This window comes from Balaenoptera borealis, assembly GCF_965194805.1.
Source record: "Balaenoptera borealis genome assembly, chromosome: 4".
Taxonomy (NCBI): domain Eukaryota; kingdom Metazoa; phylum Chordata; class Mammalia; order Artiodactyla; family Balaenopteridae; genus Balaenoptera; species Balaenoptera borealis.
This window is the reverse complement of record NC_138861.1, coordinates 79,103,152-79,119,864: the sequence shown is the minus strand read 5'-3', so window position 1 is coordinate 79,119,864 and position 16,713 is coordinate 79,103,152. Positions and strand designations below refer to the sequence as shown.

Sequence of the window (16,713 nt, the reverse complement as noted above, 5' to 3'; positions counted from 1 at the left end):
GTGGGTCAGGTTCTCAAATAAGAGGGTTTCCACTGTTCTCTTTATTCTGCTTAAGCTAAAGCAATTAGGGCACTTTTAACTTTGTATCATCTTTGTATTATCAATTTATCATCTTCAAAGTGACTTAACAATTGCAATGTATTTCAACTGTATCAGTCCATGTTCCTAAGCAGGTAATGTAGGTTTCTGAGGGTTTTTTTTGGTTAGTAAAGGACCACACTTTCCAACGTTTACTGTTACATTCCTATTCTTTTCTTATGATATTATTCAAATTATGACAAATCATTATTATACAGCAAAAAATTATTAATGTTTCCCCTTAAAATTTATTTTAGATTTTAAAATAATTCATATTTCTAGTCTTATCTGAAACCCTTTTGGAATCCTGAATTTTTCAGATTTAATAAATGTAATATAGCACATATACCATATACACTCCCAGCAAGAACTGGACAGCCCCACATAATTAAACACATTACTAATTCTGCACACACACACACACACAAAATCACACTAAGATAAGGACTAAAAATAGCTTCATCTAAGGTCAGGTTTTGCAACTGAAAGAGTTTTTGAAGTTTGGGTCTTCAGCGTTTTGGGGATTTAGGAAGGTGGATAAAGGACTATAGTCCTAAATTAAGTGAGCCTGCAGAATTCCACAATGACAAGGTCACAATGACAAGCCACAGCAGAAATTAACAAAGTTGAGGACCACCAGCGAGAAGCAATGCCATTCTGTCTGTACTGGGGGAACCAAAATACAGAGAAATCAGTGGGAGAAATTCGTGGAAGTAAAACACAACAAAAACAAAATAAAAATGAGTAAATCTATTTCTGAGGAAGGTGCTCTAGGAAAATAGCAGAATTAAATAAAATAAAATCAAACATCAAGATCACCAACAATCTACTGTAACCAACTAGACAATGGCATGTGGTCAGAAAGGGCAACACAGTCTCCCAGCCATTCCCTAGAACCCAAGAAAATTTCTAAAAGGGAGGAATGTGGCTGGGCCTGCAGTACTAGATGAGGCACTCCCAAGATGGCAGGAGAAAAAAGATGGGTCAGGGCTTCCCTGGTGGCGCAGTGGTTGAGAATCTGCCTGCTAATGCAGGGGACACGGGTTCGAGCCCTGGTCTGGGAAGATCCCACATGCCGCGGAGCAACTAGGCCCGTGAGCCACAACTACCAAGCCTGCGCGTCTGGAGCCTGTGCTCCGCAACAAGAGAGGCCACGATAGTGAGAGGCCCGCGCACCGCGATGAAGAGTGGCCCCCGCTTGCCGCAACTGGAGAAATCCCTCGCTCAGAAACGAAGACCCAACACAGCCATAAATAAAAAAAATAAATAGATAGATAGATAGATAGATAGGTCAGAGGCCACTATATATGCATGCACCTCATCTAGTGGTAGAAACATAGAGGCTATAACAACTGAAAAGCCAGGAGCTGGCTGATAACATGGCCCCCCTCTGCCACCTGCTCCTTGACCAGGTTCTTAGTGAGCCACTGCCCTCTGCACCCATCAAAGGAACTTTGCACTAGCTGCTTAACACAAAAAAAGTTGAACAGTTCTGTTGTCAGTCAACTTCACCAAATCACTAAGCAGTTTTAAGTAACTTTCACTTAATAATGAAGAAATATTCATATAAAGTGATGGACATAGTTTATATGTGCTAAAGAAGACTTTTATACATAATATGATAGTTTATGGAAAAGAGCCATGTACACAACATACTTAATGAATTCCACAAGGATCTAAAACTGATGTAGGAATTTGTTTTCTCTAACACATTAATTCAGTAGGCCGATATAAAATGTATACCCATGTATACTAAACCCATAATTATCAGACGTGTGAAAAATGTCTATCCATATCCTTAACTTTATCATTCAAATCCAAATGATAACAAATCATTACCTTAACTTCATTAACCTAAAGCTTACTCCATAAGATTTGGAGGGTATGCCGAATGTCAGTATTATAAAATAGTATCAACATGGAAAGCAACAAAGTAAACTTTGATTGTCTCCTACCTCTGCCCGACCCTCATAGTAGGTTAACATGGACTTTGTTAGCACAAAAAGTCTCTCTTTGTAATTTAAGGGCGATGTCTTCTTTTTCTGCTGTGACCTTTTAATAAGAATCTCTTCCAGAATAGTGTTAAAATTCATCTCGGTCTTCTGATCACTGTTTCTCCTGCCATTGAAGATCCCAGGGTTCTAAAGTAAGAAAATAAATAGTTGAAATAAAATGCAACATGTGAATTATCCAAGAATGCTGTCATTCCAAATTTACCAAAACAGATTTTACTCTGACCACAGCTAGAGCCGAGGAATGTTACTCCATGCACCTGGACTAAAAATGCCCAGGGCATGAAAGCTCAACCTCCTCTTCTTCCCCAGCCCCATCCTGTTCCTCCATGTCCCTGGATTTCATAAGAAAATCTAATCAAGGTTTGCCATGATGATGATTCACTCCTTTGTCCCTCCCTGCCATCCCTTAGCTTGCTGGCACACTCTTCTGCTATTTGATTGCAGGGAAACAAATATCTCAGCAGGAAAAGTACATTTCATCACCTGCATGGCTGGTTTAGGCTGATATTTAAATTGCCTCAGGATCTTGGTACACAAAACAGACAAGCACACAGGCACGGTAGACTGTGAACAAAATGCATTACCACAGTGGTGGATAGCATTCAATCTCCAGCTCTAATAAGGATGTGATCTTGATCAAGCATCCTCATCACCAGAGCCACGAGGATGTTCTCTGATACCTACACTACCATGCTCCACATTTCTCTTCCCTATGGCTCCTGTCTCAACCACAAGAGAAAGGAAACCCACCCAGTTACAGCTAATCCTACTCAGCTAACCTACCCTACACAGCTGCCCCTCAGGGCAGAGCTCACCTGTATAAGGTCCTCAGCCCTATATTTGGAGCCCCACGTCTAGACTATCCATGCCTAGACTAATAAGCCTTCTAAAATCCAACAAAATTTAACTCTCTGAAAACCAAAGACACTCAGAAAAGGCCTGAACATTCTTACCTGAGACAAGTTGAATGGACAACAGCCCTTTCTTCCCTGCCCTCCACCACACCCTGACAAGAAGTCATTGTGTATCAAACCATAGAGGCAACAGGAGTCAGGTGAAGAGCACAGCCGGGAACTTGATACTGCCAGTGAGGAAGTCTACCATCTTCACGCCCAACCCGACACCTCGGAAACACCCTTGCAACTCCCTATTAGTGAACTCTCGTCATCCAATCAGGCCCTCCATTTTCTGGAAAGTTACTTTACCACAGCTTAACCTCTGAATATCATCAGTTTCCTTCATTCATAAAATATGGAGGTAAATACCACAAGGTTACTGAGATGTGGGAGAGAACTTATTAAGAAAACACTACACAAATGTTTATTATTGTTATTTTTTAATTCCAATGCTCTTTTCCTACCTCAAAGAATTACAATCTGGGCCATGACAGTAGCTTTCCAACTGGTCTTCCATTCACCCCCGGCTCCTGCCACATTTCATTCCAACTACATGTCCCTTATTCCCATTGGATCAACCTTCAAAGATACCACTTTCGTCACGCCATTTCATTCATCAGAAATCCTCAATGCTTCCCCAAAGTCCTCCCCATCACCTGCAGGATAAAGTCAAAACTCCTTAGCCAAAACACTGGACATTGTCCACAATCTGGCTGCAACCTAACATCCAATCTTTACTTCTACTGCTCCCCAAACACTCCACACCCCAGTCGAAATAGTCAGCATTCACTCCCCTTGGCCTAGAAAACTCCCTCTCTCCACCTATGAAAGCTCTACTAGCTCAAAACTCACCTCCCTAATGAAGCCTTTCCTGATGATTCCAATTAATTAAAAACCATCCAATTCCTGTACCCATGATCTCTGTATCACCCATCATAGAGCTCATCATTGCCTTCCCTGTTCTAGAGCAATAGATGTACATATTCTAACTCTCACCTAGATTTTATGCTCCTAGAGGAATAGTTCTCAACCTTAAGTGCACATTAGAATCACATAGAAAGGTTTTTTCCAAATGCAGATGTCCAGAATCCATACCCAGATATTTTGAATTGGTCTGGGGTGGGGTCCAGCACATCATGACTTAATGTGCAGGTAGATTTGAGAGCCACTATCTTAAATGAAGAGAAATTGGGCTCTTACACTAACTCTTTATACCACTCTTGGTGTTTATGGATAACAGATTAGCAGCTGGATAACAGACCCAATTGACCCATTATCCTAAGCTGAGAAGTCAGAGAAAAAAGTTCTTGTTCCTTTGATTCTAAGTTGGTCCTCCTTATTTTAAACTAAAATTTTGGTACTCTATCTTTTTGTTCCTGAGAAACTGTTGATGTATAAATACACTTATTTGGAAATCATCTTTTCATCTCTGTGCAACGTATCTTCAATGCAGAGTAAAGATGACAACTTACAAAAACGGAGTGTAAGGAAAAAGCAAGATATGCCCTGGATAACAGGCCATATGCAAATGGCCATACCAGTGGGCAATACCATAGTTACCAAATGGAAGGCAGACTTTTGGAAAGCCCAGGAGGGTAAGTTGGGCATGGCTCATCTGCAGTGCTAGAAGCAAAAGGCCTCAACACAGAGACAGGGGAGAACTATTTCATGTTGAATGTGTTGAAAAAAAAATTTTATCTGATTTGTATGAGAGGTGAATAGTCATATACAGAATCATACGAATCTTGGCCATCACCTAATCTATCTCACTCATCTTACAAATTAAGAAGTTGAGATTTAGAAAATTTAGTGACTTGCTCAAGGCCACACAAACCAAGACTAGAAAAGAAGTCTCGTGGTTCCAATTGAGAAGCCCTCTCCAGCATTCCATACCATACAGTTAAAAGTTCATTGTTGTTTTAATAATCCGTCGGTCAATGGGAAATCCTCACCAAAGAACACTATTAAAGTTCATATAAATGAAGGAAAATTATCTTGCAGATTTCCAGTTAAAGATGGAGGGTTGAACGTACGCATTAGCCTAGGCTCCCTCCTGAAATCCCATTAAATCAGTTCTTTGTTGCTGCTGATGTTGTTGTCATCACTAAGGAATTAACTCTCAAGGAAATAGGAAATAGGACAGCAGATAACAACAAAATTCTGGACACAAAATATTGTTTTGTGAAAACATGTTTATTGAAAACAAACATGTGGTCGGTTCAGCTGGGAAGAAGCCTGGAAATAACCAATTTATGCTGCAAAACCTCCAAGTAGCTCAGGAATCAGCAGAACCTGGTATCTCTAAAAGTGGTGGTAAAGGACTTAAAGCAAAAGAATTGTTTATGGGTCTGTTTAAGAGACTCCCCAAATCCCCTCTCCCATGCCATATAGCTAGGTGACTAAACCTCCCCAAACCTGGACGAAAACTGGAGGTTATTTTCTAAAGTCTATAAAACAGAGGGTCTCTATACTGGGAGAAGCTATAAACAGTTGAGGCTAGGAGTACCATATTGCAAAGGGGGCTCTGCAGCTCTCAGAGCACTCAGCTCTCTTCTCCCACCTGACTCCACAATGTCGGATAAGGTCTGTACTGTGAGAAAAGACCTCAAGATGCAGACACAGGAGAGCTCCCCAACAGAAATGGCTCAGGAAAGCCTGTAGTCAGGAAGTTTCACCCACAAAGCTTCCAGTTGACTTTTTAGAGCCCCACTCATGTATGAGAGAAAGTCAAGGATCACCAGACAACTAAGGAATGACTCTAATATGAATTCAAACATGGGAAACAACAAACAAAAAGAGCAACTTGGAGGAAACAAAGACTGTTCAGAGAAAAGACAATGCTTAAAAAAACAAACAAAACAAACAAACAAAAACAATAAAATCAGAGTTAAGACAAGATACTGCAGGCATGAAATAAGGTCAGGATACAGTCAAAATAAAGAACAGAGAGCCAAAAAAGAGAAAAAAATAAGATAGAAATGAAAAGCTCAACAGAAGAGTTAGAATATGAAGTTGAGGAAATCTCCCCAAAAATAAAAAAGTCAATAATATTAAAACTTGGAGAGAAAATAAAATTTTCTGGACCCATCCAGAAAATTTAGCATCTGAAAAATAGGAATTCCAGAAGGAGAAAACAATGAGAAACCAATCAAAGAAGAAATTTAGGAAAATTTCCCCAAACTGAAGGTTATTTCCAGATTGATATAGAACCAAATCAAGGCAATTCTCATAAAATTCCAAAATCACGGGGATAAGAAGATTCAGCAAGCTTAAAAATAGGTTTTATAGAAAGGATCAAAATTCATAACGGCAATTATCAAGGGCACTATTAGAAGCTAGAAGATAACAGAGAAAAATTTCAAAGGAAATTGATTTCTAACCTAAAACTTTATACTCAGCCAAACCATCAATGCAACGACAAGAGAATAAAGACATTTTTCAAATATGCGAGGCTTTAAAATTTTTATCTCCTATCCACCCTTCTCAAATAGCTACTTGAGGACACACTCTATCTAAATAAAGAAGTAAACCACAAAAAACATGGAATCCAGGAAACAAGGGTTTCAAAACAAAAGAGGTAAGGAGATTCCCAGATGATGGTGAGGGGAAATCCTAAGATGACATTGAGCAACAGACCGAGAACAATCAGGCCAAATTGACCAAGGTAGAAGGTTCTTGGAAGGAATTTTTCCAGGAGATGAACCTGAAGGTGTCGGGAGAAGATTTATAATAAATTAGTTAAAACTTAGCAAACCTAAAAATAATAAATCAATTGCAGGGAAAACAAAAAATTGTGCAGTAAAGGAAAAATAATCACAGTATGCTACAGAGTTCAGCTATAAATAACATCTGGAACATCATAATAAGGTAAATAATAAATAATAATCTTACTACTAGGATAAGTGAGTACAGGCAATGTGCTTGTGTGTGGATCCAGAAGTATGTTGTGAAAGAGAACTATATCCTCCATAGTACTAGTAGGAAGTCAGTACATCATACCTAAAACTGAAAAAGCAAGAAATATGTTACTTAGAGATTGACAATACTAACATGTTTTTTTAAAAATAAAAGTGGTTGCCTCTGGCAATCAGAAAATTATTGGAAGATGGCAGTGGAAAGGTGTATGTTCTCTGTTCTCCTTCCCTAAAACTCTATGCAAGCAATAAAACATTAAAATCAGAGAGGAAGATAACTCCACAGTCCAGTGAACAAAAAGATGGCCATGAACCCCAAGCTACAAACTATGAAACACATATTTGCCAAATACTGTGAAAAGTAGACCAAAATAGGGGAGGAGGCTGAGTAGATTTCCCTTATAGTTGACATCATTGTCCTGAAAGATCAATCCAATGACTTTTTGATAAGATCAATGAAAACCAGAGGGATAAGCAACCATAGGAGAATCAGGAAGTATCCCTATAGAGTTACTATTTATACAGAAAAATAATAAAAATTATCATTACCAAGCTTTTACTATTTTGCTATGTGTTGGCAGTGTTCTAGCAATAAGCACTTTAGATGTAGCAAAGCATTTAATTCAACAAAACTTCTAAAGTAGGTACTACTACCTAGACACAGGGTAAGAATAAGAGCCAGATTTTAATATACAGGCACATTCTAACCACAGAGCCTGCACTATTACCCACTACACATACAGTCTCTCCAGTGGAAGGGAAGGGGGAACTGAAGGAAACAGCATAATGATGTGCCATTTTCAGCCTCCTATTTAGGCAGATTGCTAAAAGCAATTCGACTTAATCTCCAGATTTCAACAGATACTCTATGACTTCCAAGGCATCATTAAGAGAGACACCAACCTCTCAATACCAAAAACTGAAGAGAGCAAATGAATTTATATTCAAACAGAAATAGACCCATAGACATAGAAAACAAACTTATGGTTACCAAAGGGGAAAGGTGGTGGGGATAAATTAGGAGTTTGGGATTAACATATACACACTACTATAAATAAAATAGATAACTAACAAGGACGTACTGTACAGCACAGGGAACTAGACTCAATATTTTGTAATAACCTATAAGGGAAAAGAATCTGAAAAAATACATATATATAAGCATGTATAACTGAATCATTTTGCTGTACATCTGAAACTAACACAACATTGTAAATCAACAATACTTCAATAAAAATACATACATACACACATAATTAATTTTTTTAAAAAACTGGAGATAGTCTCTCTGGAGACAGTCTCTTTTAAAAAACTGGAGACAGTCTCTCTAATTAATTTTTTTAAAAATCTGGAGACAGCAGATTTATAAAAACATTGTAAATCAACAATACTTCAATAAAAATACATACATACATAATTAATTAATTTTTTTTTAAAACTGGAGAAATAATAGGTTTGATGCTCTAAAGTAGAAAACGAAGATGAAACAAAATTTCAGAGTCCTCCAGCTCACTCTCCCAGCCATTTTCCACACCGAAAAGAACTGACCCATTCAGAAATAAGAATCACAAAGGAACCAACTCTGGGTTACAAATATCTTTTTAAAATAAAACTCGGAGCTGCAAGTTAAGCCCCTTTCCTCTGTGTCTCCTTGAAGGTGAACACAAGAACACTCTTTTCTTGGGACTTTCCTGGTGGCGCAGTGGTTAAGAATCTGCCTGCCAATGCAGGGGACACAGGTTCGAGCCCTGGTCCGGGAAGATCCCACATGCTGTGGAGCAACTAAGCCCGCGCACCACAACTACTGAGCCTGCGCTCTAGAGTGCCACAACTACCGAAGACCGTGCACCTAGAGCCTGTGCTCCACAACAAAGAGAAGCCACCACAATGAGAAGCCCGCGCACCGCAACAAAGAGTAGCCCCGCTCACAGCAACTAGAGAAGGCCCAAACGCAGCAACGAAGACCCAATGCAGCTAAAAATAGATAAATAATTAAATTTATTTTTTAAAAAAAAGGGCTTCCCTGGTGGCGCAGTGGTTGAGAATCTGCCTGCCAATGCAGGGGACACAGGTTCGAGCCATGGTCTGGGAAGATCCCACATGCCGCGGAGCAACTAGGCCCGTGAGCCACAACTACTGAGCCTACGCGTCTGGAGCCTGTGCTCCACAACAAGAGAGGCCGTGACAGTGAGAGGCCCGCGCACTGCAATGAAGAGTGGCCCCCGCTTGCCACAACTAGAGAAAGCCCTCGCACAGAAACGAAGACCCAACACAGCCAAAAATAAATAAATAAATAAACATATTTTTTTAAAAAAAGAACACTCTTTTCTTTACTCTGACTGCTAATTGTTAAAAGTTTGAAAAACTTAACACAGTCTTTGAACACCAACATTCTTTTTTTTTATTGAAGTATAGTTGATTTACAATATTGTGTTAGTTTCAGGTACACAGCAAAGTAATTCAGGTATATTTTCTCAGATTATTTTCCACTGTAATAAGTTATTACAAGAGATTGAATATAGTTCCCTGTGCTACACAGCAAATTCTTGTTGCTTATCTTGAACATCAATATTCTGAAGTAGGTAACGGACACTGTTCAGGTAATGAACACTGTTTCACCAATGAGAAACCCAAACCACCAAGAGGTTACATTCTCTGCCCAGTGTTGCAAATCAGAGTACCAGACTAATGGATCTCAGTTTCATGGTCTAGCAATTTTAGCCAAAAGATCTAAAAACTCTTTTTCATCATAAAAAATTCTGCCTGAAAATATATATATTTTATATATATATATATTTTTTTTAATGGCTACTAAGGCTACCCAGCCTACTCTATACACCCTTTCATAACATTTTTAATCAAGGGAACAGAGGTGACTGTGAGTTACCAAATGATAGGATGGTAAGCGGTATAGTAAATAAGAAACAAACAGCCTAGTTATCAGGGTAGAAAAAGGATGAACTCCTTACAGGAAGGAGCAAAGAGTGATTTAAGGTTGTTGAAATTCTCACCTTACTAGGTTAAGCCATATGAAATTGCCAATGTTCGGCAATATTTTACCTACAAAATCAGCAATACTATCTAATTCAATCTAATACTTGTTAATGCCCTAAGATTAGTAGAGTTTAGTTAAAGCCCTCAATTTTGGAATTTATACATCAGAACACATTGCCTATTACACATCTTGTCACAGGTTTACGACAAAGTTAGTGCCTGTTTGCAATTTTAAGAAATCTAGCATGAATAAACATCAGACTGACATTTACCCGAGAAATCAAATGTGTGCCTGCCAACAGTATCTGTAGATTATATTTCAATTCAAAAGTACTTAAAATGGGTAGCTACTATATAGGAACAAATCTTACCATGCTCTCTTCTGCAATGTATACTCTCAGCTTAAGTCCCAATTTTATTTTGTAAAAGGGGAATTGAGTAGCAGAAACACAAGCAAAGAAGAAAAAAATGCTAGGCTGACTTCAATCAGAATGAAGGGTACATTCTAGGCTCTCTACTTATCATGAATTGGAGCTATTCCAGGATCAGGCAGCTTTGTAGCTCTAGAAGAAAGTAACACTTTAGCCCTCAGGTCTTCCTTGCCTATGAAACAAAGGCACCCAGGGATAACCTGTATTAAAGTCTTGACTGTGTCTTCTTTCAACCAACTGATATTGTAGCAGGCTGCAAAGTTTCGAGTAGCCTTGTCTGGTGATCTATTGAACCTAGGTCTAGATAAGAGAAGACTCAAAAGGTCAAAAGGCAAAAGTTACAGAGGCCAGCTGACTTATCTTTCCTGGTAATGTAGTCCCCCATCCAGCCCACTGCCAAATGGTGGGTGATTACAGTGTTGTACTGGGGGGCAAGTGAACCTGGAAATAGACTGAGCAGTGCTGCACTAAGGAGAGCTGTTTCTTATTGTCCATATAATACAGGTACATGCATTGATTTAACATGTGCTCTTTAAGACAAGTTTGGGTTTCACAATGAAGGTCCCCACTGTGGTCCTTGGCTATGACTGTGGTTGAGGGCCTCCTGGCTGATAAAGAGGAAGAGAAAAGAAAGAGAGAGAAAAAGAACAATGGATGGAGAAAAGAAACCATGTGTAATACTGTTACCCGAAAACTGGACTTGCCTCTTGGTGGGTATCGAGCCAAAAGACAGAACCAAACCAAAGAGCAGAAGGAAGGATTTATTTCTGGCAGCAAGTAAAGAGGACAACAGGGATATTTCCCAAAGCGGTGTCTCCCCAAACAGCAAGATTGGGGCTGAAACAAAGAGAATTCAGCATATATTGGGGAAAGGCTGACAGAGTCCAGGCACTAGTTGACTGAAGTCAGAAGGGTCAGCAAAGGTCGAAATCATCATTCCTTAGGTTCCAGTTGATCTGGTGGTTGAGCCCTCAAGAGGGTGTGCGTTCTGCAAAACAGCTCAAGTACGTGCTTCAGGCTAATCCTTACCGTTGAAATAGTAAACTGATGTATTATGGTTAAGTTATCTCCCTGGCCTGGTAACAGCTGTTTGTTTTTACCTTCTTTTGCTCCCTTAAAATCATTAACTAGTACTGAGACCTATTCTTCTGCAAGGGCAAGCATTGTGGCTGGGCTTAGATCACAAAATGGCTTAGGCCTAAAATGGCTGGGTTCTCTTCCTCCGGGGACCCCCACCCTATATGCTTACAATACCTCAAAGCATCAACAAATATATTTACTCTATAGGTGATTCATAGTTAAGTGATTCTAGAGAGAAGCAAGAGTTGTCATAAAAATTACTCACTGATCAATTAACCACATAGGTCTCAATCAAATATTCCTTCCACATCTAGTACTAGGTTTTGCTTATCCCACTGAATAAGGGAATGCAACAGTCAACAACTTCAAATACTCAAAAGATGAGGGTTTTCAAAAAGTCAATAATGAGAATAATGTTGGAGAATTGCTCCCATCACACTCAATGCCACTGGCAAATGAGGATCTTGCAGTTAGTTAGCTAGTAAAAATAAAATAAAATAACACAAGTGTCAAGAATGACTTACACTTAAATTACTAAAGTACACTGAAGCAAACTGCTTTTTGCTCCCTTGCCCACTTGTAACCCCCTACCCTCATCCATTCTTCCCTTCTTCCTGGACGTATGGGCTAGAGATGATACTTCCCAGCCTTCTTGGCAGTGAGATGTGGCCATCTAAGGTCAAGCCAAGCGGATGTGTGCAGAAGTGATGCGTGGGCCAACTTCAACTTAAAGACAAGCTACTCTCCCCGGATTTAGGGCATTTTTCACCTCCCCACCAGCTGGAAAGTACACATGGCAGACTCAACTTTATACATTCAAGACATCACTGTAGACAAGAGCAAGGGAGGAACAAGATGGAACCTAGTTCTTTTTTTTTTTTTTTAACATCTTTATTGGAGTATAATTGCTTTACATGGTGTGTTAGTCTCTTGGAACCTAGTCCTTGAATGACTTCATGGAGCAGAGCTGCCCTATCAGCCTAGACTTGGTACCCTACTTTGAGAGGTTAACACACTTCTATCTTATTTTAGAAATGACATATGATGGTTTCTTTGTGACAGTGACTTAATCTTTATTCTACCTCATGGATACACTCTTGCAAAAACTGATAAAGCTTTCTAACGCTTTCGAAAAAAATGGCCCTCTTTAGATCTGTGCTGACTAACTTAAACGTAAAGGCAGTCACAACTTTTTATCATGCATTTTCATCAGAAAAATAATCTCAAGAAAACAACTAATATTTGATTCCATCTTTGTTCTAAGAGTTAACAATTATAATCTAAATGGTGCCATATATGAGATAAAATAAACATTTTCACTTTATTTTTCATGATAAAGTCTGAATCATAAGGGTTTGTGTTCTTTTGTTTTTTGGGTTTTTTTGGTTTTGTTTTGTTTTGTTTTGTTTTTTACTACTTACTATGAAATGTAAGTGGATTCACTTTGACAACATTCTGGCATTAATTCTCCTCCCATGAAGGAATTTCTGATACACAGCAAATATTTCTCTTTCTGCTTCTTGCTAATTCAGAAGGAAACAACCAGTGAAAATAAGGCATGAATAACAAGTTTCTCAAGTAGGTAAAGTGATTTTCAGCTACTTTTATTAGAAAAAAAATAAAAGTAATTTGGAAATTATATATAAAATAACACCAAAATGTGTTCCTTTATTACATTAATCTGAATTGTTTTTAATATGAAACATTCATCTATGTCAACATATTATTTTCCTATTGTTTTCAAAATAGGAATGAAGAACCCAAGTCATTATAGCATTCAGTTTTTTTACAGAATGAGCAAGCTTCTTTAACAAAAATTTCAAGAACAAAAACAGTGAGGTTGAGGAGGAACCAATAGACTTTAAAAGTCTTACGAGACAGTTGAATGTGTGAGACAACTGTGGCAACCTGAATACTAACTGTATATTGGTGATATTTAAGTTTGTGGTAAGATTTATTTGATGATAACAAAATAGTGTTAGGTTGTTCTGGAGTTTTTTGGTGCGATGACGGTATTGTGATTGTACTTTTAAGAGTTCTTATCTTTTAGAGATACATACTGAAAAATTTACAGATAAAATAATGTCTGTGACTTGCTTTATAACCTGGTAAGGGGGATATGGGAGCACAGACAAAATAAAATTGTTCATGAGTTGATAACTGTTGAAGCTGGGTGAGGCACACAGGAAGAGTCCATTATACTTTATTTTTGTCTGTGTTTGAAATTTTCCATAATAAAAACTTTTGAAATATGTTTAAGGGAATAGCATGGTTTTCCATGTCCCTGTCATCTAACCCTTTGGAACTGGTAAGAAAGAGAATAGAAAAAGATGAAAGGAGGAAGAGAAGGGAGAGAGGGGGAAAAAAAGAACCAAGGCAGCCAAATAAAAGTAGAAAAAGGTGGGTGGGCCCTCCTTCCTCCAGGATATTATTACCACGCTACCCAGCTCATCATGGAAGCTCTTCCAATGATCCCAATGATTCCCTGAGTCAGCAGAACCTCATGATAAGGTAATGTGATACCATTTCTTCCCCAACAAATAGGAATATGTGGTTTCCGGGGCCAAAAATAAAACCACAGTCTATGCAACATTTGTCCTTGTTATAACTCCTCTTCTTCCCTCTATTTCCTTTCCTTTCCCCTGTTCAAATTTCATGAAAGCAGAAGTTAGCTTTTCAAGCCTAAAGCACAATAAAAAGAAAATTCTGTACAGGTTAACAAAGTACCAAAGAATAGTGGGCAGTCAGGTAAAGTGAGTATATCCAAATTGCAGCCTTTTTATAAAAGAATCATTAGAAAGCTCACCAAAGGTAAGCATCACAACTGAAACTACAGAGCATACTAAAACAAGATGGCAAATTAGACCAGAGAATTATTTACCCTTACTTCTAAGACTTGTGAGGCTCAGTTAATGAAAAATTTCCAGAACTGAAATGCCAGCTGTTACATACCTGATCTCTAGAAGGATAAAAATACACTGATAAAAATACTAAACATTCTCATACATCACTTGTAACAAATAAAAATTGTAAACTACATTCAAAAAGTATCATGGGGGCTTCCCTGGTGGCACAGTGGGTAAGAATCCACCTGCCAATGCAGGGGACACAGGTTCGAGCCCTGGTCCGGGAAGATCCCACATGCCGCGGAGCAATTAAACCCGTGCACCACAACTACTGAGCCTGAGCTCTAAAGCCTGCGGGCCACAGCTACTGAGCCCGTGCACCACAACTACTGAAGCCTGCATGCCCAGAGCCCATGCTCCGCAACAAGAGAAAACACCACAATGAGAAGCCTGCGCACCGCAACGAAGAGTAGCCCCCACTCACCACAACTAGAGAAAGCCCACGTGCAGCAACGAGGACCCAATGTGGCCAAAAATAAATAAAATAAAATAAATAAATTTACTTTTAAAAAGTATGAATATAAGCCATGATCTAATTACTGTGGAAGATGTCCAGTGACCTTTTTTTATGGGATTATAATTAGCACACATTATATTAGTTTCAGGTGTACAACACAGTGATTCAATATTTTTATACACTATGAAATGATTACCACAAAAGTCTAGTTACTATCTGTCAGCAAAGTTATTACAGTATTACTAACTATATTCCTTATGCTGCATGTTACTTCCCCATGTCTTATTCGCTTTATAGCTGGAAGACTGTACCTCTTAATCCCCTTCACCTATTTTATCCATCCTCCCACCCACCTCCCCTCTGGCAACCACCAGTTTGTTCTCTGTATCTATGAGTCTATTTCTGTTTTGTTTTTGTTTGTCTATTTGTTTTGTTTTTTAGATTCCACATATAAGTAAAATCATATAGCATTTGTTTTTCCCTGTCTGATTTATTTCACTTATTTTTCTCTGTCTGACTTATTTCATAATACCCTCCAGGTCCATCCCTGTTGCTGCAAATGGCAAGATTTCATTCTTTTTTACGGCCAATAGTATTCCATTGCACATATATACCACACCTTCTTTATCCATTCATCTATCGATGAACACTTAAGTTGCTTGCATATCTTGGCTATTGTAAATAATACTGCAATGAACACTGAGGGGTATATATCTTTTCGAGTTAGTGTTTTCATTCTCTTCAGATAAATATCCATAAGTGGAATTGCTGGATCATATGGTAGTTCTATTTTTAATTTTTTGAGGAACCTCCATATAGTGTTCTATACTGCACCAATTTACATTTCCACAAACAGGGCACAAGGGTTCCCTTTCCTCCACATCCTTGACAACATTTGTTGTTTCTTGTCTTTTTGGCAATAGCCAATCTAACAGGTGTGAGGTGATACCTCATTGTATACAATTTGATTTGCATTTCCCTGGTGATTAGTGGTATCAAGCATCTTTTCCTATGTCTGTTTTATGTCTTCTTTGGAAAAACGTTTATTCAGATCCTCTGCCCATATTTTAATCAGGCTGTTTGTTTGTTTTTTGATATCGAGTTGTAGGAGTTCTTTGGATATTAACCCCTTATCAAATATATCATTTGCAAATATCTTCTCCCATTCAGTGGGTTGTCTTTTTGTTTTGTTGGTTGTTTCCTTTGCTGTGCAAAGGCTTAGTTTGATGTAGTCCCATTTCTTTATTTTTGCTTTTGTTGCCCTAGCAACATATCCAAAAAAATATTACTAAGACTGATGTCAAAGAGATTACTGCCTATATGTTCTAGGAGTTTTACAGTTTCAGGTTTTACATTCAAGTCTTTAATCCATTTTGAGTTTATTTTTGAATATGGTATAAGAAAAGTGATATATATAAATCTGCTACATTTCTATATACTAATATCTATCTATATCTATCTGTCTATATACTAATATACTAACCATCAGAAAGAGAAATGAAGCAAACAATCCCATTTACAACTGGAATAAATTTAACCAATGAGATGAAAGACCTATACTCTGAAAACTATAAGACATTGAGGAAAGAAACTGAAGACAACACAAATAAATGGAAAGATATACCATGCTCATGGATTGGAAGAATCAATACCATTTAGATGCCCATACTACCCAAAGCAATCTATAGATTCAATGTAATCCCTATCAAAATACCAATGGCATTTTTCACAGAACTAAAACAAATAATCCTAAAATTTGTATGGAACCACAAATGACCCCAAATAGCCAAAACAATTTTAAGAGAGAAGAACAAAGCTGGAGGCATAACACTCCCTGATTTCAAACTATACTACAAACTTATGGTAATCAAAACTGTATGGCACTGCAATCAGCGGAACAGAATAGAGAGCCCCCAGATAAACCTATGCTCATACAGTCAAT

General features: G+C 38.2%; 1 protein-coding gene across 9 annotated transcripts in view; it reads right to left on the bottom strand.

The window, feature by feature from the left end:
* Positions 1 to 16,713, bottom strand: part of TEC (tec protein tyrosine kinase) — a 150,044-nt gene that overhangs the window by 90,547 nt on the left and 42,784 nt on the right. For 7 of the 9 annotated variants that reach the window (XR_014244102.1, XM_082390592.1, XM_082390588.1 and 4 more), the window contains one exon: positions 2,034 to 2,219. Coding sequence is in view for 8 of the 9 variants with exons in the window: in XM_082390587.1 (XP_082246713.1) it covers positions 2,034 to 2,219 (186 nt within the window). In the remaining variant the exon portion in view is untranslated. The other 2 variants (XM_082390591.1, XM_082390589.1) reach the window with 2 other exon arrangements.